Raw genomic sequence first — 23,486 nt, forward strand, 5'->3', positions numbered from 1 at the left:
GAGCAAGTTGCATTCATGCTGTCTGGACAGATATGACCCAGTCTGGAGGATAAGTGATCACACCTTAGCACCTATATGAAACATCTGGGATGTGTAATCCACTCCTCTCCACTAAGTATACAGCAAAATCTACAGCTCAGGCCCAGGCTATACACATCTTTTTATGGCTAATGTGAGGCAACACAAATCTCACCACAGGCACAGGCCTCAGCTGCAATGGACGAGTCCCAGAAAGCAGTTTCTCCTTCTGTGAGGGGAAGACCCAACGCCAACGTGGGCTTGTAATCCATTGCTCCCAGGCACTCCTATTGCAAATGCAGCTGCACACCACTGCCAAGCAATTTTAATATGGTTATGCCGCACAGTCCAATTCTGCTGCTCTTCCCTCATGGAAGCGGTCCCACTGAGTTTAACAGGATTACACATGTGGAAGGCAGTTTGGCCCCACGCCTGCTAGCTATGGAGCCATGGAAACACAGGTTTTGGTGCAGGCTGCTCCTCGGCCACATACTCAGCGGCTGCAACCCACATCACCACAGGACTGCTGCTAAAGGTACCTGACCCAATTAGATTAAAACCAGTTTAGGCACGATTAACTTTCAGGTACTTATGTATGCCAATTGCACTGCAAACCCATCCAGCCAAAGGGCCAGTGCGTAATTGCTACCAGCACAGGGGAGAGGTCCCACTTCTTGCCTCCTTGCTTGAGTGTACTGTTTATTACGTCAGTGGTGCACTGGGTCAGGCTGATGCTTCCTTGGTTAACTCTCTACTGACACCATTTCTACAGCGCAGAAATTGCCAAAAAGCACAGTACAGAAGCTGCACAACCAGGGGAAGCCTGATCTGAGCCAACTGATGCCTACAGGAGCCTCCTCTTGAAATTAACAACTGGAAATGAATCCAGAGGAGTTTAAATCTGAAGCTATGCTTCTTGTGCTACATGTCTAAGAGACCAGTTCCTTCTCTTTTTCTTTCTGTTTGTACAATCAGTATGGATTAAACAATGCAAAAGCATGATCCTGAAGATGTTAGGCTGGTCACTAATTTAGGGGACCACCCAAGCAAGGAAGGATTAATTTATCTAATTAAGATGGAGCACAGTATTTAAAAGAGAGCATTTGCATTAAAACAGACAATTCAGAATTATAAATACTGTGGAGTCTGAAATTATGATTGTTAATCTCTCCTCACATAACAATGTTCTACTGACACACATTGTAAATTACTTCCTTTTGCTTGCAGTAGATGAAGCCATCACTCAAAATGCTCAATTATAAATCTGAATAAAATTTAAAAGGTGAACTTTCTTTAGTTTTACTAAGGGCAGAAGGGCAATGCTGATGGTGTAATACCGATGTTAATGCATTACTTAGAGTGAAATCTATTCTGTATTCAGTAATTCACTCATTTCTGTGATCAGAACAGGCAGGGGTTTGCTCTCCTGGATCCTATTCCCTCCTTCTGCAAGTGCATTAGGTGTGCCGTGGCAGGTTACCCAGCTCATCCAGCGTATATTTTTGAAGACACAAATTGCAGTTTGGTCCCAAACTCTCCATGAACTTATTACTTTTAGGGCCCCTCTTACACATCTATAAAATGTGTACATTAATCTGAGAATTATTTTTAGCAATTACCAATAAACTGTTTCAAAAGGACTTGTTAATCTATAATAAAAAATAACCAGAAAATAAAACTCAATATCTTCATTTGTACATTAATGACAGAAAGATAAGATTTGTGGTTTACAAACTGCAGTTAAACACAGTTATGGAATCATTAAAACATAAAATACTGCATCATTAATTTTAATTTTCCTATGGAGATGAGATAGACGTTAGCAAGTATGTGAACACCAGTGCTAATACTCTCTACCCCTCTCAGCATCTTTAGGTGATAGGATTTAATTATCCTTTGTCCTATGCTAATCTGCAGAGAAGGTTCCACTTCAGCTGAATTTCCTGTCTTTGTTGAAGTAAAACATCTAAAAATAAACATTTCCAGTGCAGAACTGTGGTTTACCAAAATGCAGCCAAGCAAGGTTTTACAGTAGCTATCAGTTTGCTCACCAAGTGAATACTTCCAGTTCAGGTCACTTTACTTAATAATGGCAAATATTTTGAATGTATTTCATCTCCAGACTATTCTTAACTGACAGCTGATGTACATCTGTAACAGTCTTCCTTAGTGATAAATCCTTTCTATAAATGACTGGAAGGTAAAAGAACTCCCATGGGTAAAATTAGTCTGGTCTTCATCAGAATTTCAGCCATCCTTTACCGTCCGTCCTTATTCCCCATTCACAAAGCCCATCTAGGAAATCTGTCACAGGACAGGAAAGGCAGTAGTCCCAGCATGATCCCTTTACAAATTTCAGGACAGAACTATAACACCCTACATCGATGCAGAACCCATTTTTCCCCAATAGTGTTCCTCAGCCTTTCCAAAAACAATTGCATAAGACACATTGAAATATTTGCAAGACAAAACCTAGCTGAAACTTTTATTTATATTAGAAAACATGTTTATACCTGCCTACTATTCATTTGAGGCAGGGGAGCCCCTCCATTTGTCTTTTTTTTTTCTTTTTTCTCTTCTCCCCCTCTTTTTTTACTAGTGCCGATAATGATGCACACATGATTCACAGCAGTCTTCTGGGACAGAACAACCCTGGGCCAGCATGCATCAACACTGGCTAGCACCAGGTCCACTGGCAAGAGAATTTGTACATAGCTGAAAACACAAACAATATTTGATCAACCACTTTGAATTTAATGAAGACTCCAAATACAACTCCTACTCTTCCTGATGAGAAAGTCAAGAAAATTTCCTTCCTAGTGAACTGGTTGTTCCAGGTGGGTTCCTGCTCAAGTACTGCTTGGGTTTGCTCTCATTTCTAAAAGTGAAGAGACATGAGACTGTTTGTGTGGACCCAACAACCTGCCATCAGAGGAAGGACGAGCTGCTCCTTGTTGCCCCCATCTCCTCCCAGCCATCTGCTCCCACCCATTCCATTGCCTGCTGGACCACTCATTGTGAAAGCTGAACCCAACCCTCCACAAAACTACCCCAGCTGAAGCAGTGAGCAGGGCTGCTTCCAAAAAAAAGGGTTCGACGAGTAGCATATGTGGTGCAAAGAGAGGGGCCAGCAGCTTTGCACAGGGCAGGACTGTAGCCAAAAAGAGTGAAACCTCCTGGCACCAGCAAACTGTTAGGATGAAGCAACATGATACAGGTGAACCTAAGATTTGACACCACTGTAATAAGTGCTGCCACTAAACACAAGATAATGTCATCACAGACATTGTACTTTGGAAAATGCTTTATCTCTCCTTATTATATAGCCAGGTCTTGCAGTCTGTACTCGAGATGGTGCTGAGGCCTACAAAACAGTCCGAAGTCAATGTGATCACTGAAGAGAGTAAATTCTTCAGCCCCAGTTCAGCCAGGTAGTTAAGGACATCCCCAGGCCTCAGGATGCAGGTCACTTTGTCAAAGCCATGTGTTCCAGGCTAGGCGCAGCCTTATGGGCTTTATTCAGACAAGGTCTATGTTTGCAAGTAGGCACTGGGAGGAGAATGCCCTTACCTGTGGTCCGGTCTCACCACCTTTATAGATGGAAATATAGTGGTAAGACTGACCAATTTCAGTGGAAGCAAAATAATGCCTTGCTGGCCCACCTGTAATTACTTTAGTGTGCAGGATTAACGAAGCCCAACTGCTGGACTTGTACAGAAACACATGTGCAGGTGCTTTTGAAGGCATTTGAAGTGCTTCCTAATGCATTCAGAAACATAAGGGCAACACTCTCCTCTTATCACTGTAAGTTATCCGGCACATACACAGAAGTCTCGGCACACTGGGGAAGTTGCACCTACTGCTTATACAAGGCTCCACAGCCTAGTAGCTCCTACAAGCAGCATCCAACCTGTTCTGGCTATCAGACATTCAGAAACTGAGGAGGATTTTTAAAGTCATGTAAATGCACCTGGACAGAATTTCTGGAAGAAAAAAGAGGAAATACCTGCAAAGCCATGTAACTGTTGGCATGGCCACCTGAGGCTTGCTTGTTTGTCCCTACAATTGTGTTCCTGCTTCCCTTCTGCAGCTCAGACCCTCTCTCCTACTACATGACGGACATGTAATTCAACACCTCCAGAACCACCAGTCAGGCGGCATCACCTTCTATGGAACCCCACAGGCCACTGAAGCCACAGAGTTGTACTGTTAGCAGGACACCTCTCTTGAAGCAGTCCTGCACCATCCCCAGCTGCAGCTGTTATTCAATTCCTTTTATATCAGAGCCTGTACCTAGTCACCCCACCAGCTCTCCATCCACAGATTGGAAGCCTCCAGTGAAACTCTTTGAAGATAACCTTCACAAAATTTTCTTTTGTGGTTTTAGTACATTATTTATTTGCTTTCACAAATTGATGGAGTCACTGTTTTTTTAGAAAGGTAAGACCTTGCTAAACAGTGATATTCAAAAGCAAGGTCGTATACCTTCCAGAAAAAGCATTACTGTTTGCTAATAACGTGACCTTTTAAATCCCAGTATGTTGTGTGGGAGCACCACTGTTGTTAGTAATTGTGGGTTTAGAACTTAGGGAGGGCCTTGGTGTAAATCACATAGCAATAGTCCTGAAAAATCTATTTTATGGGCCATCAACCTGTCCTGGTGTAGAGGAGGGACCAATTTATCTACCAGAAAGCTTGGAGTATGATTAATGGAAGGAATATATGTAATTTTGACAAACAAGAATACCCAAACAAGCTTTCATTAAATGCTTTCCAAGAAGAGGTAAAGGGAGCAGGGTGAGAATAAAAATAAATTTTAAGCTCTTCACAAAGGCTTTGGAGCCCACATCCTTCTAAGTTTATGCACAATATTTTTAAGACAACCATGTATTTTTAAGGGATAAAGAATCTGTAGTTGTGATCTATTTATATTTTACGGTAATACATCTATATCAAGGGTCTGCTATGTGTTGATCCTCTGCTGGTATCCCAGGGCCAGCTGGTTGTGGTATATGGCCAACTGGTGGTGGTATGTTGCCCAAAGAGGTTGTGGAAATAACATGTTTCAAGAGATATTCTAAAGCCATCTGTACACAGTCCTGGGCAACTGGCTCTAGTGGCCCTGCCTGAGCTGGGGTGTTGGACCAGATGACGTCCAGAGATCCCTTCCAACCTCAACCATCTTGTGATTCTGTGAACTGTAACCAGAACAAGGTTATGAAACCCTAGCATAGTTATGGCCAACTAAGCTGAAAGTCACGGGGACTGATGTTGGTTTTAGCTACATTTTGTAAAAATCAGTGTTAACACCATTGCTTTAGATGAAGTTCATTTGAATTCACAGTGTAGGTGACTAAGCACAGTAATTGGCCCTTTTTTCCTTGAGAAATAGGATCTCTATTTGAATAGCAGCTATTTTCACTAAAATAGTCTTTTCATGTAATCATAATCTTTTTGTGACTATTTAGCATTCCACTGGAAGTTAACTATTGAGCTGGGCTAAATGGATGCAAATGGTGTGTGCAAAGAAGCCTTTTCTTTGGCTGTTATAATATGCAATCCAGAATGTTTACTGGAGAAATACAACTTCATAGAAGTGAAAAGCAAAATACTTCAGAAATGAGGTTACACGGTTTCAGCAAGGAGGATGTGTTAGAGGCTGGGTGTGAGCCAAAGGGACTTGAGCAGGGTTAAGTGAGGGTAGAGGAGAATTAGGGCTGAGCATGGCAGATGACGACAGGTGAAACAGAAGGGGAAGAAGGGGGCTGGAGAGGAAAGAGGCCAAGGAAACAATCGTGAGGGGACAAACACTAGAAAGGATAAATGTGAGAAATGGGCTAGTATTTTATTCTTGGAAAAATACAGATCTCAGATAATTGCAACTATTTGTGAATAACTGCAAATGACTGTTAAAGTTGCTGAATTCTCCTTGACTGGCTGTTCCTGCCTCCATTTTTCTTTAAAGAGGGCTGAAAGCTTAGGAACAAAATATTCTTTCTAGAGAATTGAAATATTTGCTGAGAAGCATCTCAGGCTTTTCTGCCATAGCAAGAACTACAAAATAATTTTTGTCAGTCAATCCAAACTATTATTTTGCTTATCAAACGCCCAACCTCTACAATATTTTTTGCACAGCATTAATAAATAAAACATCCACACACTCTGCCCATTACTGTTAAAAAAAAAAAAAAAATATCATCTAGCACTTAATTCACAAGGAAAAGGAAAAGATTCTTTGTCTTTGCACCTTCCTAGAGGTTTCTTTCAACTGTCCCACAAGATGCTGCCTCAGAGGTTCTCCTCCTCTCCCCCTCAAGTACTGAGACTAGTTTCACAAACTGAAAACCAGATTAGCTTGCAGCTTATCCATGGGTAAGCTCCCCACCAGTATTTTAGGGGCCAGTCTGCACTCTGTTATGACAACGTGATAACGCGATTGTTAATGTAAGCCCTCAGAAAACATCTGAGCTGAGGCACCACAACAATCCCTCTGTGGCTTGTACCAGTTGTGTATCAGAAAGCGATGCAGTAGCACAGTCCAGCCGCACTGTAAAGGACGACACAGTGTCTGCTTCCTCCCTTTCAGGGTACAAATTACTTCAAAGGTAAAAGAACAGCTGAAAGCACGGTGTTGCCACCTTCTCACCAGACAGCAATGCTGCTTTTTTCTGAAAATGGGAAGATACAGCACCCTTCTCCAGCACAGAGCTGCAGGAATGGGAGAGCACCGATCGCAAGGCAATGTTAGCAAGCTTGGCCGACCACCTGCCTCTGTGAGCCCCAGCACAACTCACAGGCAGGCAAGACTGGGATATGACAGCAGCTGGATCCTCCCCAGCACCTAGGCAGGTCCCCCACCCTCCCATGCCACGAAGGTGCCCTTGCACTGCAGCTGTACACGCTAGCTAACAGCCAGCATCAGTGGGCAACCCCTGACGTATTATGAGGGGAGCTACAAAGCCAGGAAAGTTATTCTACCCTCTCTTCTCCTCCTACCTGAACTGTTACAACAGGGACAGGATGGGACAGTCCCCATGCTACAAGTTACCAAAATCTGACCACTCTTGCAGAAAATAACATCCATAGAGACTTCTCCATCTCTGTCACAAAATCGATTTTTTTTTTTAAATTAAAACCAGTATCTGTTTAGTCCCTCACAGTCTGAATAGCAATATATAAATTTATGAGTTAGTGCTGGCCAGGGGATGCAAAAATTCAGGGAGTATCTTTATCTTAGCTCTCACCAGAAATGATTTATAGTTTGATCTGACTGGTTACTTTGACATAGCTCCTTTAACCATAACATCTTTCCATTCCTCCAGTAGCAGAGATTTAGTATTTCAGGCTGAGTACATATGTTGGATAAGAACATAATCCTCAGCTCTGGGCATAGAAGTTCATGGTAAGAGGATGGGTCTGCATACAAATTGAAAGCACTGAGACGCAGAAAAGAAAAATACACTAAACCCTAATATGCATATTGTGAAGGCCTTCTGGCATCAGAAGAAATCATCAGTTATTTAATTTGACATCTTTAGAAGCAGAAGGACTAGAGAAGAAAAAAAAAGGAGAGAAAGAGAGAGAAAAAAAATGGATATGACCTTTAGTCTGACACTCCAAGTAAAGACTTTGGATAAATACTTGCAGAGAGGGAATATGCCAATATGCAAAGAGAAAAAAGAGATAAATGAGACTAGACCATTTCCATAGAGAAAAATCCCAGAGCTCCCATGCTACAGCTATTCCTGTCAGCACAGAGATGGATTTATCAGGGGGCAGAAGGGGACCCTCCTCTTCCTCTCTATTAGCCTTCTTAATGTAACACATGCATTCCTGGGTGCAGGATGCAGATACATCTCTGCAGTCCATCTACTTCCCTTCATTCAGATGGGGGCTCATCTCCTAATGCAAGAAGACTTTTCGTTATCATTGCAAAAATTCACAGTGGGCATCCAGCAATTACCAGTCAGTCTGGAATGGGGGTAGTGTTTCTGAACAAAACCAGAAAGGATGAATCCAGGCATCGTCTGACACCAGTAGACTTCATTCTTTAAACTTGTAAGAGACACAAAGAAACAGCAAACCAGAATATATGTGAAACTCCTGTATCCCCATGACATGCAACTGTCAGACCATCCCTGTTTTAATAATCTATAAACCTTCCAAATTATTAACATCAACTGAAGTCATGCATTTAAATTGCATTGCAGGCCAGGGGCTCTGTGGCAGAGCCATTTCAGTCTGCAGCCCCCTTCCCTCATGCCCTGCAGCTCTGCTGGGCACAGCAGCATGCGAAGCAGACCTCAAGGTCTCCTCCTTCACACCACCCTCCTTGTGCAGTGGAGGCCAGAGAGTTCGGCATAGCTAAATCTAGCTTTGAAGAGAGTTGGGATTAGAAAACCAAACTTTCTGATCCCACAGTCTGAGCACAGCTGGTGTGCCCTAGGCCATGCATGACATCTCAAAATCCCTTCTATCTATTTCTTTTATGCTAAATATATAAAGGTGCAGAGGTTTTTTCCATTTTCTATAAACTCGGCTCGTTCTGTGTAAGCTCTGTTCTCCAGGATATCTTCACACTCTCTGCTGACACCTTTCACTTCACAAGTGGTAAGAACATTACGCAGAATAGTCTTTCTTTCTTCCCAAAATAAATTAAATCTGGCATTGTAGGGTCTTCAGGGGAAAAAGCATAATTTTGCTTATCTAACAGATGACATGATGAGATGATTTGGTTTTTTGAGGTCTGTAAAATATGGTTTGTGTTATTCACTGGAAGTTCTGACTTTTTAAAGCTGTAAGCAGAAGGTTTTTTTATGGTGATATTGTTTGGAAATCAGGATTTATGGAACAGAACTAGAGCAAGTAAGGAGCACAGAATAGCAACCATTTTATGGACATTTTAATTTTAGGGGTGGTGGGTTTTGTTGTTTTGGTGTAGGTTTTGGGGGGGGCGCTGGTGTGGTTGCTTTGTTTTTTTTTTCCATTCTGTATCCTGTAGTTAAAAAAAGAACAATGGACAAAAAAAATCTGAAATTATGAGCTAACATAGTTTCAAGGCAAAAATCTGTGAAAAAAACTAATGAATCGCTGAACTTATCCTCCCCTCTGACATTATAAATCGTTAGTAATAAAATGGTAGTATGATGCAGAGTCAGGCAGCAGAAGCCGTAATCACAGCCCAAAGTAACTGTTCCTTTGGAGCTCATTAAGTATAACAAGTCCCTGTAATCTTCTATTGATTTTAGGAGCAGCGGTTCAGTTAATACAAAAAGCATAAGGGAAATTTCCAGAAAGGATTCCATGTATTCCCTTGAGATACGTATTCTTCAACCTTATTTTTATAAGTTTCTCTAACTGGATGCAGTGACAACCAATTCCTCTGCTCCAGCACTAAGCAAGCCAGGACAGAGGCCAGCCCTGCCCCAACAGCCTTTAATTCACGTCGCTCACAAGTACCCCCAGCGGTGAAGGTTTAGTGGTTTCCTGCATGCCTAAAACCTAAGCTTGTAAAATATATGAGGACATGGTTCTCGTCCCAGAAGTGCAAGGCAGAAGAGGGGAGGAAAAAAAAAGCCTTCTTAAGAAATGTGAACCTGTGAAACGAATGTGCATTGATGGCAGATACCTGCCTGACTCTGCAGAAAGTTTAAGTGATAATTAAGGCACATTCTAATAATGGCAGCTCTAAGAATTTTATCCTTGATGTTATATTTAAAGCTCTAGCTCCAAGAAGCTGGTGAATGCAATAAAACCAGCAGACTTCAGCAAAAACTTGTGACTATAACCCAGAGTTAAATTCTACAAAGAAAGATAGCATACATTCTTTTTTTTACATGACTTTAAGAAGAAAAAAACACAACAAACAGTCAGGCTAATAAGACAGTTTCATGCTTCTCTGAGTCTCAATTAATGATTTTTAAAAAGTTTTAACTGACTGTCATTCCTTTCCTGCAGGGCCCTACAAGGTTGTCCAAAGAGGTGGTGGAATCTCCATCCCTACAGATACTCAAAACTCATCCGGACATAGCCCTCAGCCCCTGACTTACTTGGCCCTACTTTTGAGCCGAGGCTCAGACCAGATGGTCTCCAGGCATCCCTTCCAGCCTAAATTACTGTATGACTCTAAACAGTTACAGATTCCCCTGTATCCTCAGAGATGCACAGAGTCCCCATTCTATACTACAGCATTTGCCATTTTGTTGACAATCAGGGGACGATTCTGAATTGCCTGCTTTCTCAACTGGCCCGCTGCAGTCTCTCGCTCCCCCCTTTCCTCATGTGCTGCAGCTGGGCAGTATGCCCTGCACACCCTAGCAGCTATGCTGTGGAGCGAGGAATATCAGCATTACTGTCAGCCTAAAGCCAGAGAGAAGGGTAAATGAGAAGATATCTATGACAGTCCAAAAAGTGGGCAACAAAACACAAAGCTGTCCAGTGATGTCCAACCAAACCACACCCAGATTATAACGCCACTGTGACTTTTGCCTCACTGTTTTTCAGGAGAATCATTTCTTGCTTTTGACTTGCAGCCTTACCACTGCATCTACAGGTGGTCCAACACAGCAGCCCTGGACTTTCCTCGCTCTAGGCAAGATAGCTTGCTGTGAGCCCAGTTCTGCTGTGCTGTTGAACCTCATACTAAGTTTTTACACTGGGAAATAAGCATGAGAAAATCTGACCCTTTCTTTCTAAGCACCACATGAGACCCATACACCTTATGGGACAGCAGACAAATGCAGAAATGGTAAACTATCATCTTAGAAAACCAAATCATATTATTCTAAACATTTCAATGGCAAGACTGATTCTTCCAGTTAGAACTAATGCTAATTCAGGTATCCACTGGCTCTCATATGCTTTAATCATATAACCAACACTCTTAAGGGCAACAAATCCCTACCTCTGGAAAAAATAAAATAATCTTTCAGATGAAAATAAAAATACCCTGATCAGTAGATGAGTTTTCCCCACAGTACATATTGACAATGAACAGTTGATCCTATACAAGCATTACAAGTTACCATTACTAAAAGCCAATCTCCAAATAGGTCATGTCTTTATTAAAGGTTAGCTACAGAAAGAAAAGGGATACAGAAATAACCATGTACATAACTGGAACAGATGAAGCCTGCAAGATATGCTCTGGCATGTTTCAAAATGCTTCTGTTTCTTTTCCATTTTATCTCCTAATCCCATAATGTTCACAAACATATTTTAATTGTGTATGAAATAATGTCACCTGCAACTGTTCCAGTCACACCAGTCCTTCTGGTGAGGCCACAGGGAAAGCCTTCTGGCTCTGCTTCAACCCAAATGCTCATGCACCATATAACAGACATTTCAGAATTTGTTTCTTCCACCTGGACACTTACCGATATCCCAACTTGCTAGTGTCCATCACCAGGTGTTGTAATGCCTACCAGGAAAAACTGGTATCTGACAGCAGTTACCCACTGCATAAACAATCCTTTGTCCCAGCACCATGTCTGTTATAGCCAACTCGTCTCCAGCATGTTGCTTTGCAAAAAGGCTCCTGCAAAGTTCAGGTAACTGATGACAAGATATTAAAAGGAAAAACTATATATCTTATTTTCAAATAATATTTACAATATGCAGCAGATATGCATACAGCCCCCATTTAAAGCTGTTACAAAGCACTGTAGTCAAAAGGCAAAACTTTCTTTTTTTTTTTAACACTTGCTATAATGTTAAGTTCTTTTGATCATTCATGCCTCTAATTCTCAAGTTCTAAACCAACTACCTCCAAGCAGAAACAAAGCTCAGCTAATCTCCACAATGGCTCTGTGTGTACATCTAAGAACACATCCAGTTTTCTTCATAAAGAAATTCAGATGATTTGACCCCACCATCAGCTCCTCCAAGCAAGAGCAGCTCTGCTACTCAATATGTAACTTGGACTCATTGCCAGCTCTTAATTTGGCCCTGCATTTGCCCTTTAGCGAAAAATTATTTTCCAGATACCTATCTTAAATTACTTTTCAAATTCAGGTTCCTTTCTGCATTTTAGATAAGTATACGAATGTATTTTGAACTGGTATTTCCCTTTGTGTGGTTAGATATGAAAGTCTACTGTTCTGTAGTTAACTGGAAACATGTAATTCAAAGAGTCTAGGAAATAATGGCTGTGTTCAGAGCGCATCTGAGCAGAGCAGGATAAAAGTTTATGTTCTGAAATTCAAAGGCCCCAGATTTTCATTGCGTTTTGGTATCACTTTTGACTCAGCTAGCCTATTAAAACAGCAGGGACCAGCTGTACTCTTCAGATCTATATGTGAGTGTGTATCTGCTATTGATGCAGAATTTGGTTTCCATTCACCCAGGTATCTGTGTTAATGCTGCAATGCTAGCAAAAGTAGCTATAGGTTGAAACGTACATAAATCTGAACTCTTATTTGAACAGTCCCTGGAATATGCAGAAGAGAAAGAGGGGACTAAAGGCTCTGCCTGGAGAAACCCACCCTATTTTTTGCCTGGCGCTAGTTATATAACTTAAGTTTCCTGCAAAGAAGCTCCTCTTGTAAGAGCTGAAGCATTCAAGTGTGCTCCTGTTACACTGGGTCCAGCAGTGGATTACAACACACCAATGCTTGCCAATACAGCTACTGCCTAAGCAAGAAGGTTGGTCAAGATTTATCTGATGGGAGTTTCTTTAAGCTACAGGACTCTCAGATTCCAAAAATAAAAATCATCCTGTGGCCTCCAGTTTGCGCTACCAACAGTGCAGCAAGCCCAAGGTCACTGGCACATCACGGTTAGCTCTGTGCTGCACATCAAACTTCACACCATCACCCGGCTGAGATCGCAGGTCTTCCTGCTGCAGCTTGATCCAAAGCCCATTTAAAGCAACATAAAGACTTCTATTGACTTTGTTTGGACTTTGGACCTATTATTCCCAGAAGCACAGTAGACTCTCTGATAGATCCCAGCATCCCAAGAATTAGAGGCAATCCAGCAATTCTGTTTCCAGCTAACAGAGGTCAGTGTTACACATAAACAACAGGTGAGATCACAAAATTATTATCCGTATTCATGAAGTGCCTCTGTTCCAGTTAAATGCTGGTTACATCATGTGGTGTCACCATTCTGTAGTTTGTATGCTTTCCCACAATGCTGCTGAGGAAACCTGATGAGGTTTTGCAGCCTATGGAGTCCTGTGTTAGTTTTCAAAGAAGATTTAAAATTTTAAAAAGCATTTTTTGTTTAACACATTATTTTGTAACCCACCAAAATGGAATTTTATACCAGAGATCATTTTGAAATACACTTAAGTACTCATTATGTATTCATTAATCTTTCAGAAAATGTATAATTTTTCTTGTTGTATTTAATAACTGTTAGTTAATTATGTAAAATCCCATCCCATCTGCTTATTCCTTCACACAGTGAAATTAGAGGACTTGATTCTACAGTCATTACTCACAGAAGGAGAGGCATTGATTTAATGGACTTCCCTGAAAGGGGATTACAGTATAGGATCCTCTGATATTGATTTTGTGACATCATAATCTTTTCCTCAGAAGCAGACACTGATGACTCAAGATAGTATCAGTGCAAGATTAGGCAGGGGCAGCTAAGTTAGAGAAAGAAATTTATTTAAAAAACAAACCTCTTAATTTACAGTAAGCAGACTGCAATAAATATTAGCTATGTGCTCTGTTTTGAATAAAAGTTCTCTTAAAATATCTGAATGGTGTTTCTCTTTCATCTCTTGCCCTGTTTACAGTTACTTTCACGAAACTTGTGAGTTAGGGCATTTTTTTGTGGGTTAATGGGTTCTCTTTGAAGGGATTAAAGTCACATTGATTATTAATTATTTTTTGATGTTTTTAATTGATGTAAATGTCCAGCAGCTCTGATGAACAACATCCTGTAGAAATCAATACCAAATTAAAACAAAAGCAGCAAACAACAACAACAAAAAAAACCCCTCTGCTCAGGTCCTGGGGGGAGCGATTATGACTTATTTCTGTTTGGAAGGTATACAGCCCATTGGAGAATACCAGTAACTGGCATATATGATAATAATTTCTCAGTTATCTAGACTGTCCTTATTTTGATGTGTCTATCTTTGAGACTTCAGGCAGAGTCTGCAGATATTTTGCATGCAGAACAAAGCTAGGCACAGCAGTGTTAAGCAAATAATAAATATATTAATTTCATTGCTGTTGGAAAATGTTAATGTTTTTCTTAAATCTGCCTTGCAGTACTTTGGGAAAACATCAATTAGCATTCTTTCTGTGGAATTTTTTCCACCAATTCTCTCTACTGTTCTTCACCACATTTTAATAGTGTGTTGGGGGTTTTTTGTTTTATTTTTTTTTACTCGTTTAAAATTTCTTTGCTGTTTGTAAGTGGAATGAGAACCAGACCCTTCCTTCTCATTTGATAGGTCAATGTGGAGTAAAGACTCTCCATGTTAAAATGACTTCCACACGAACAACAAGGAAATGATCCTGAAAAGCTGGTAACAGACAAATACCAAACAGCAGATTACACAAAAGTAACAAGGGAATTGGGAGAGTCTGTTCTACTCTGGGGAATCCTCTCAGCCTTGAAGAACAGTCCCTTCTTGGTTGATTCTAGGGATGTGTCTAGCCCAAGAGGAAACGATTGCAAGCTTTTAAAATTTAAAGAGTATCTGATCTGGTCGACAACTTAGAGACTGGGTCCTACCTCTCTTGTCCCAAGGATTTGGCCTTTGCATTATATACTCAGAATTGACTAAATAACTGAATTGACTAACTAAATTGGGGACTTACAGGTTTATAGTACATGAAGGAGATACAGTTGTTCAAATCCTTCTGAGCGACTAGAAGACCCATGTCTCAATCTCCTAAAGAGCACTGAGGCCTAATCATTTCAAAATCACAGCTGTTAGATTGACAGGCAACATTATCTGTTTTTCCAAAGTGCTTAAAAAGGAATTTAGTATTTGTATCCTTCAAGAGGTTCGTATCTACCAGTTACTTCATGTTAAATCTCCAGCTGACATAGAATAGCACAGAGTTGTTGACTTCTGTTATCTCTACTCAGCTGCTCTGAAGTGCTCAATCCCTGTGTTTAAATGTTCCACTCAAATTTTTCCATCCCAAATACTGTTTTCTACCTACTCACACTGCCTATCCCACATATTCTCTCTTCCCATGTCCATGCTGCCACCTCAAGACCAGAATACTGAAAGCAGAGTTTATTATTTCCCTTAAAAACATATCTCCTGATAGCTCTCTTCCATGTTACTATCAGCTGTCACCAATTTTCCCATCACCGATGCTTACTGTAAAGTATTTCTTCTCTAAATACACACATATAATAGAAGAGAAAAGGCAAAGATAACCATAGTAATTTGAGCACAGCACATACTACTTTTGCTCTGCTACAATGTGCTATCTTTATGGCGAGCCAGACATGATGCATATCATTTTATTTCTGGAACTCCTTCATTTAAAAGTCACTGTAATTTCCTAGCATAAGAATGAAAGAGTTCCAGAAATGAAACACATCACATTTGGCTTACTGTAAAGACAGCAAACTTCTTCCTTAGGAGTTGCTCCCTTCACTGGCTGTATTCATTCAAGATTACACAGTGTTATGAAAAACAAGTAACCTTTCTGTTTCAAGTATCTCCCATTCTCTATTCACCTGTTACACATTGCACACATGGCAGCTAGTATGTGTTGCCACATTTCTTTCATAAAGATTTTTCTCTTTTCAACTACACATTGATAGAAGCTTAATAAAAAAGTTAATAGCCTTTGTGTGCAGAACATACTTAATAAGCCATGCTCTTCATTTTCTTAGTAGACTCCTAGGTACTAAACTCTGCGTAAAGATTTTCATTTCAAAACATCTTTACAATTTATCAAAGTTTGATCTTCTTTACATTGCAACAATTACATTTTGCTACAAAAATAGAATATTTAAAAACTTCAGTGATGAAAATGTAATCACTAATTTACTAGAAGAGTGCTCAGGATGACAAAAGTTATACATACTACTCCAATGGAAAAGGCAAATATTTTTAAAGAACACTTTAAGCCAAAGTTAACTATGAGCCTTTTAAGTTGTTCAGCAGAGACACCTGTTTTCAAAGCCTTATTTTTTGACATTTATTGTCCTGACCCATATGACTAAGTAAAAAAAGCTCTCTTCTCCAGAGCTGAGACTGTCTAGTAAAATAAGTCTCAAGATGGATTTACAGAAGACTTTGTTCAGTTTAACATTCATTCTGAAGCTCTGTAAGATCATTTCATGATCTGCCTGGATTGCTCTGGGTGGTGACATCAGAAATGCAGAGATTAGTGGGCTTCTCAAGTTTGGTCAGCACATCGTCTGTGAGCCCTTCAATGCATTGCCACAGGATTGCCACAAATAAGTCTTTATTCAGCATGGTCCCTGTCTTAAACCAAATGAGGGATCAACCTTGAGTGCAGCTTCTGACTGAGGTGATACAACCTAGAAATTGCCTTATTGACCTCATGCAATTTGAGTCTGATGCTTATAACTCCTGCAGGGATGAAAGATCTTTTCTTGGTGGTCCACTATCATTTCACCACAACGAAATCAGAAATTTGCTGAAGAGTAATAACAGACTCTTACTCCACTGGCAGAGGGGGTTTTGCAAGTCTCTACTACAGTTCTGTAAACATGAGTTGGCATCCAAGTATCCTCTTCATTAGCTTTGCCCTCTAGAATCACACTGGTCTAGTAATAATACATGAAAATAATTAAATGAGAGAGAACATGACTTGTAGAAGTTCTGGGCTAAGGATGACCATTCATAATAAAGTGGTTTTTTTAAAAAAAGAAAAGCATATGCTTTTGATGGGAGGATTCTTTTCTCTCCCATACAGCCTGGATAGTCTGAGATTAGTGGTAGGCAGAAAAGTTCATACTGTTTTACCTCAGTAGCTCCTCCGAGTCTGTCCCATCACGAGGAAACCTTACATCAGTTTTGCAGACAAAAATGAACTGGTAAGATAGGGGTTTATTTATCTTGATACTAGTAGGACATGGTCATGAGAAAAAAACCCAAACTTGTTTTCTCAGAAGAGCTTCAGCCAGCATCTCTTAAGAGAGAGAAGAGATGCTAAAAGGACTCCATACCAAAATTCACATTGTCTTTTTTTTTTTTTCCAAACCAGGGGAAAGAGTGGTGAAGCACTGGGGCTCCCAGCTGTGAAATCAGCCTTTCTCTTAAAAAGGCTTCTTCCACAGAAAGAGGCAGTGTCCTGATGGTATGGCATTTGCTTCAGATTATTAACATTAGATGCAGATATTCTTGAAAGTTACACCAATAGAAACACATTTCCTTTGTTGGATAAGGTTGTGCTGAGAAAAGTCTTACAGAATCTAAACATTCTTTGAATGCCTTGGTCCATGTAAACCTGAATTTAGACTACCAAGCTCCATAAACTTATATTGTAGTAGACAAAAGTCTACCCTACCAGACATAAAAAGTTGTCCTTGCTAAGCAAAAGAAAGAGGGTGTTGCTGCTTTATATGCAGACCCTGAAGAGCATATCTAAGACTGATATACAAAGATGTCAGTCTCCTGGAAATGAGAAGCATTTTTAATTTGCATTTGCAGACAATTTTCCTGAAGAGTGTCATCCCTCCTATTTAGTCCATACATGGACTAAATGGCATACATGGACTAAATAGACTGTGACAACCCATTTTCTTATTGTTTTCCTACTGAGAGCATTGGTCAGACCCTCTTGGACATGTAACAGATTATAAATGATGTCACAGCATCAGGTTTGGCATGTTTAAGATGCTTTTGTCCTCTACTTAAGTTCTACCTCATCCCACACAAATAATACAGCAAGGAAACATAAAAGTCACCCAGGTGCAAGCTAACAGCATGGAACTTTTGACATACTGGTCACATAATCCAGGGCAGAACTTCAGCTGGTTGAAGCTCAGTGTAGACATGGCTAAGGGAAGGTTGCTGGATTGCAGTTAGAAAAGGTGGGAAAGATAATATCAGTCACTAGGACCAGGGAACATGTCTACTTTTTGTTGTTCTTTATTTAGCTTAAATACAGCTTTTCCTTTCAGCTGTGATCAGCCATGCCTTTGCCACATCAAAATGAGACATTACAAAGCAAGCTACTAAAGACTACACCTTCCAGCCATTCAGATTGAAACAATGGAGAACACAGACCCATTGCAAAATGGCAATATATTAAGAGATTCCTACAGCAGAATGGTTTGGAGGCTTTTCTCTGAAGAAAGACACATCCCTGTTCCTCTCCCAAGTACTGTAAATCCATATTAATATATCTGAGCACTCTCATAATGCCTTTCTTCTGCTAGTTTCTAAACTAGCCATCACATAAGAAAACCACTGAAGAACGAGAATGATAAAGGTTCAAGATCACATTTCTGTATTTCTAAAAAAGATTATAGTATTACCCTGGAGCACAGAAAACATTCATATCACACTGTGAAAGAAGGAACTAAATATTATTAGGCCATGAGCAACAACATCAAGCACGTGACATTCAGTAAGCAATATCCCTTTTTGATCTCCTTTTGTCACTGACTATACCAGCAACCTCAGACAACATCAGGAGTTGGAACAAGTTGACATTATTTACACCACGAAATACAACAATTGGAAGAGAAGAGAAAATGTGCTTTGAGCAGTTTTGTCACTGTGCAAAGTCTGCTGATGATTTTACAAATCTCCAGATGGGAATCAAGGCCACATCAAGCAGATACAGCTTAGCAAGTGACATTTGGGCTGCTAACGCTAAAACAGCAAGCATGCAGACATCAGTTTTGCCTGTCTTCAGATTCATCAGTTCAATGCCACTGCTTTCCCAATGAGGTTAACTTCCAGGTGAATCATCAGTTTAGTAACTTGAGGCTGGATATTTTTAGTATTGCTTCAACAAGTTGGCAGAACCAAACAGCACAAGACTAGGGAAATGCGTTGTTTTGAAATTAGTTGCTTTCAATTATTTATCGCACCAAAAAAATATGCAGACATTAAAGAAAACAGTGAATTTCAGGCTCAGGAAAATGGTCCTATTCCAGTGATCTGAAACAAGCACTGCTCTTGCTTCCCCAACTTCTTTCCTGTAACCACATTTACTTTGAACATCCTCTGAAGTCTCAGTTCTCTTATTATAGTGTCTAATAATAACATACAAGATAACTAATTACAGTAGCCTCACTATTCAAAGTCATAATCCAGTCACCCGTGGTGTTACTGATGCAACTCTATCTTAAGCTACAGCTCTCTCTCTAAGTCTCTCTCACTACAAAATTCTGCTAATGCTCATCAGCTTTCTTTGTCATTCCAGTCCTTGGTTTGTCTGAGTTTTATCAGGCTCAGAAGTGATGATTACTTTCCAACAGAGTGAACCTGAAGCCTTGGTTACCTTTAAACCTTACCAGATTTGTTGAGATTTATTATTTATTTCACAAGTATTTTACAAATTTAAACTACCTATTTCCTGTCCTGCCATACCACAGAAATTTTTTCCCAGTAGTGCTAGTAAAAAAAAAAAAAAAACACAACAAAAAAGCCGACCACCAAAACACCTTGATTTTAAAAAGCCAGGATTCAGAGTAATATGAACTCTGTGATTGTGGGATAAAACAGCTACTTAAAACTGTGTGCACTTCTATATTAGGGAACAAACTAGAAACTTCATCTTTCTGCTGGGCCATAACATCCACAGCCTTACTTTCTTAAAAATAAAAATTAAAAAAAAAAATCACCAAATTCCAAGGAACAAAATTTTGTCTGTATATTAACATTTTATCTTGCACAAATGTATGTTTCAGCAGTTATGAAAATGCGACAGCTGACAGTTGACTACTATATGTGAACAGATGCTGTGAAAGCTTCCTTTTAAATAGTTCTGTCAATGCAATGTCAATTCTAGAAGTGACACCACTGCTGTTCTACGACATGATCCTGCAAACTCTTATTCACACAGGGAGTTCTGTTGATTTCCATAGAACATTCACATTATAAGACTCTGAAAGGTCAGGTCCTTAATCGTGGAGCTCTCCTTAACAGTGACTGACAAATATACAACAAAGTTTTTAGTAGTGCTGAACACCGTACTTTAGAGCAATGACATTTCTAGTCAGTGGTATTCGCCTAGACGGTACATACATTTTCTTTTAGAAGTTACATGAAGCATATCAAATATGCTTGGGAAACTGTTAAAGGAGCAAAAGTGTAAAGATAAAAAATGTCATGTGAAATCGAGCTTGCAGTATTAAGCAGAACTTTGAAAAATTAATCTGCCCAGAAGATAGACTGAGCCCGAACACACAGCACAGTACTGATCAGAAAGCAATGGTAAATTCTGCCACGACAAAACCGACAGGATACACCACCCGCCCCTTTGTTAGCTGCGTTTTCATAACGGTTCTCTTGCGGGTGGGGGAATGCATGAGAGATAAGAGACATTTACCGGGGACCCGCGGCGCGGCGGGGTGTGCTTCCCCGGGGCCGGGCCGGGGCCGGGCGGCGGTGCTGAAGGACAGCGCGGCCCCGCTGGGCAATACACGCCCCGCCAACGCCCCCCCAACACCACATCGCCCCTCTCCGCACCCCTGCCGAGACCCAGGTAACTCTGGAGGAGGCAGAGGATGGGAGGAAGCGCCGCCGCAGCTCCCCCGGGCTGCGGGCACTGTCGGTGGGGATACGGGAGAGGGGGCGCGTCTCGGCCCGGGGCACGGCGGAGCGCGCTACCCACCCGTCGGACCGCGCACCGCGGGGCGACACCGCCGCCTCCCCCCTCCCCAACGCCACAAGCAGATCCTGCCCGGGGGAGCACAAAGCGGGGGCAGCCGGGGCCGAGCCCCTGCCCCCGCCGCCCCGGAGAGAGGCTGCCACCCGGCCGTGCCCGGGCGCCGCGGTCCCGCCGAGAACGCACACAAAGGCGGCGCGGAGGGGGCTCGGTGCCCACGGGAGGGGGGGGGACCCACACCCCTCCCCTTCCCCGGCACTTACCTTCAGCAACACAAAGAGCCAGAGGAGGCAGGAGCGGGCCCCCGGGGCCCCCCGCCGCCGGCGGCCGGGCATCGGGGGGGACGGCGGCCGCTGCCCGCGGGGGCGGCCGGGCAGGGGGGGCTGCTGCTCCTCTGCCCCCTGGCCCCCCGCCTCAGCCCCTCGCCTCCCTCCGCTCGGCTCTAAGCCGTGCCCGGCAATGGCGAATTGCGGCAGCATCAGGCGGCCGGCGGCGGCGCCGACCTCCCCGCCGAGCGGCGCATCCTGCCGCCCCCCGCCCCTTTTATTTGGGGTTTGCGGCGGGGAGGAGGAGGAGAAAGAGGAGGAGGAGGAGGAGGAGGAGGAAGAAGAAGAAGGGGAGGCGGCGGGGGTGTCTCCCCTCCCAGGAGTTTGGGCGATCGCGCCGCTCGCTGCACGGGAAGGGGCGGGGAGAGCCGCTCGGCGGCCCCGCGGCGGGAGCGGCCCCCGCCCCCGGCGGAAGGCGAGGGCTGGGAGCCGGCGGCCGCCGCCCTCTCCCCGCGCCGCCCCCCCCGCTCTCCCGCTCCCGAGAGCATCTCCTCCCGCGGGCAGGAAAAGCCAGGCGGCAGGCAAGAACATATCCCCACCGCCGCTCTCCCCTCCCCGATGTCATTTTTCCTGCCTCCTTCCCCGCCCCGCCGCGAAGAGGGGACAGAAATGCCGCGAGCCCCCGGGGGTGGGGGACCCGGCTGGCGGGGCAGAGAAGGGACGGGGCCAGCCCGGCCCCGCACCGGGCTTTGGGCGGCTGCGGGAGGCGGCTGCTCAGTCGCGGCTCTGTTGGAGCTACAGCTCCAGGAGCAGTAGCCGGTACCCAGGTACCGGCAGCAGACACAGTGTTCGGAAACAACGCAGTCTTCCTTACAGCTGTTCTCAGGAGGTAGAATAAGCATGTGGACGACTCTTCCTAGGTTCAAGGTATAGGTCCAAGCCTGCAAGGGGTGGAGGACAACTCATCTTGTCCCACGAGATACTCGGACCAGAGGATTAGAGGGATACATGGAGAAACCTGAGATCACGTCCTCTGTTGTGTCTCCTCCCCCACATCCCACCCTGAAATCCTGCAAGTTGATCAGGGCCATCTCCCAGGTTAGGCAAGCTATTCATCTTTGCGAGACCCTTGCTTAAGATGATGTCCCCAGGAAAAAAAGGGCAGAGGGGAAACCAAACAAAACCCCAAACCACCTATACATCGCCACCATTTGACCACTATGATGAAAATAGTCTTTCTAAACCCAAGAAAACTACATCAGAATCTGATTTGTCACTGACCATGCTCTCACTCACATTAGTCTAAATTAGGGTGCATCCTCAGTGCAGCTATCAGAGTTACAACCAATATCAATCTGAACAAAATAGGGTGGTAAGTGTAGTAAGGCTGTGTCTGCGGCATTAAACTTCAGAGCAACTTTGGATCTAGGTGTGGTTCCATTGCTTATAGTAACAGGTTACCACCCCACTTTTCCTTAAAAAACTAAAATAGTGGCTGAAAGTAGATTCAGGGTTTGTTTTCAAATTTTCTAAGTCATTTAGGCAAGATGAACTATTACATTCTTGTGGGAATGTCCTTTAAACTGATCAATTACAAAGTGGTTTTCTAACAGTGTTACTAAATTAGAGAATAATGAATCTGCATTTCAGAGCCCTGCCTGGTTTATACATGGCTTATTTTTGATTTTCATATAATTTGGGCCTTCAGTCAACAAAAGCTTGAATTTCAAAGTGGCCAAAGCCAGAGGGAGATGTGCTTATTTTGTACTGAAATGGGCCCTTGAGCAGTGATTTGCCACACTTGATGGGGATTAATCCAGAAAATGAAGGAGAAATTCAGGTCCTGTGTAGATACTGGCACAAAGCCCAAATTTGAAGCTCCAGAAGGCAAATGCTATTCATATGTTCATTTATAAGAAGCTGAGGACAGAAAAGACTTGCTCAGTGCTACTGGTGAAGGACACAGGCCTCTCTTGGGTATCCATCACTCTGTTGGTGTTTGGAGCATTATCTGAAATTGGTATGCAAGGGGTTAACTGTAGCTAAATTTCTTTTAGTACACAGGTTTAGACTGAAGTGAGAGGTTATCCAAAAAATAGAGCAATGAATTTCTTCAGAAAGTTAAGATTGTCATCAGTACTTGAGAGCTGTGAATTGAATTTTAGGCCAGGAACTTCTTGTTTACTAATGAAATTAAAATTGTAATAGTCAATGATTTTTGACGTTAAGAATATATTTTATGCAGTCTGTCTTTCTCCAATATTCCACTCATTTACAATATTTAGATGTTAAAATGATGATGGCATAAACAAGATTAATGACTAAAGATACTTAGAAAAAAATAATATTCTAGTAGCATTTTAGCTTCAGAACAACGCTATCTGAAGCAGAGTTAAAGTGAACAATAGCTGAAAGAAGTGAGAAGTGTTTCTGGAACGAAACCTTCAGTAAAGGACTA

At 42.2% G+C, this 23,486-nt stretch overlaps 1 protein-coding gene across 2 annotated transcripts in view; it reads right to left on the reverse strand.

Annotated features, from left to right (window-relative positions):
- PTPRO (protein tyrosine phosphatase receptor type O) overlaps positions 1 to 21,476 on the reverse strand; it is a 153,418-nt gene extending 131,942 nt beyond the window's left edge. For both annotated transcript variants that reach the window (XM_074871525.1, XM_074871524.1), the window contains exon 1: positions 21,026 to 21,476. In XM_074871525.1, coding sequence (XP_074727626.1) covers positions 21,026 to 21,241 — 216 coding nt within the window. In that variant the 5' untranslated portion in view covers positions 21,242 to 21,476. The remainder of the gene's footprint in view (positions 1 to 21,025) is intronic.
- Positions 21,477 to 23,486: the final 2,010 nt, after the last annotated feature.

Source organism: Strix uralensis, chromosome 5 (assembly GCF_047716275.1).
Source record: "Strix uralensis isolate ZFMK-TIS-50842 chromosome 5, bStrUra1, whole genome shotgun sequence".
Taxonomy (NCBI): Eukaryota; Metazoa; Chordata; class Aves; order Strigiformes; family Strigidae; genus Strix; species Strix uralensis.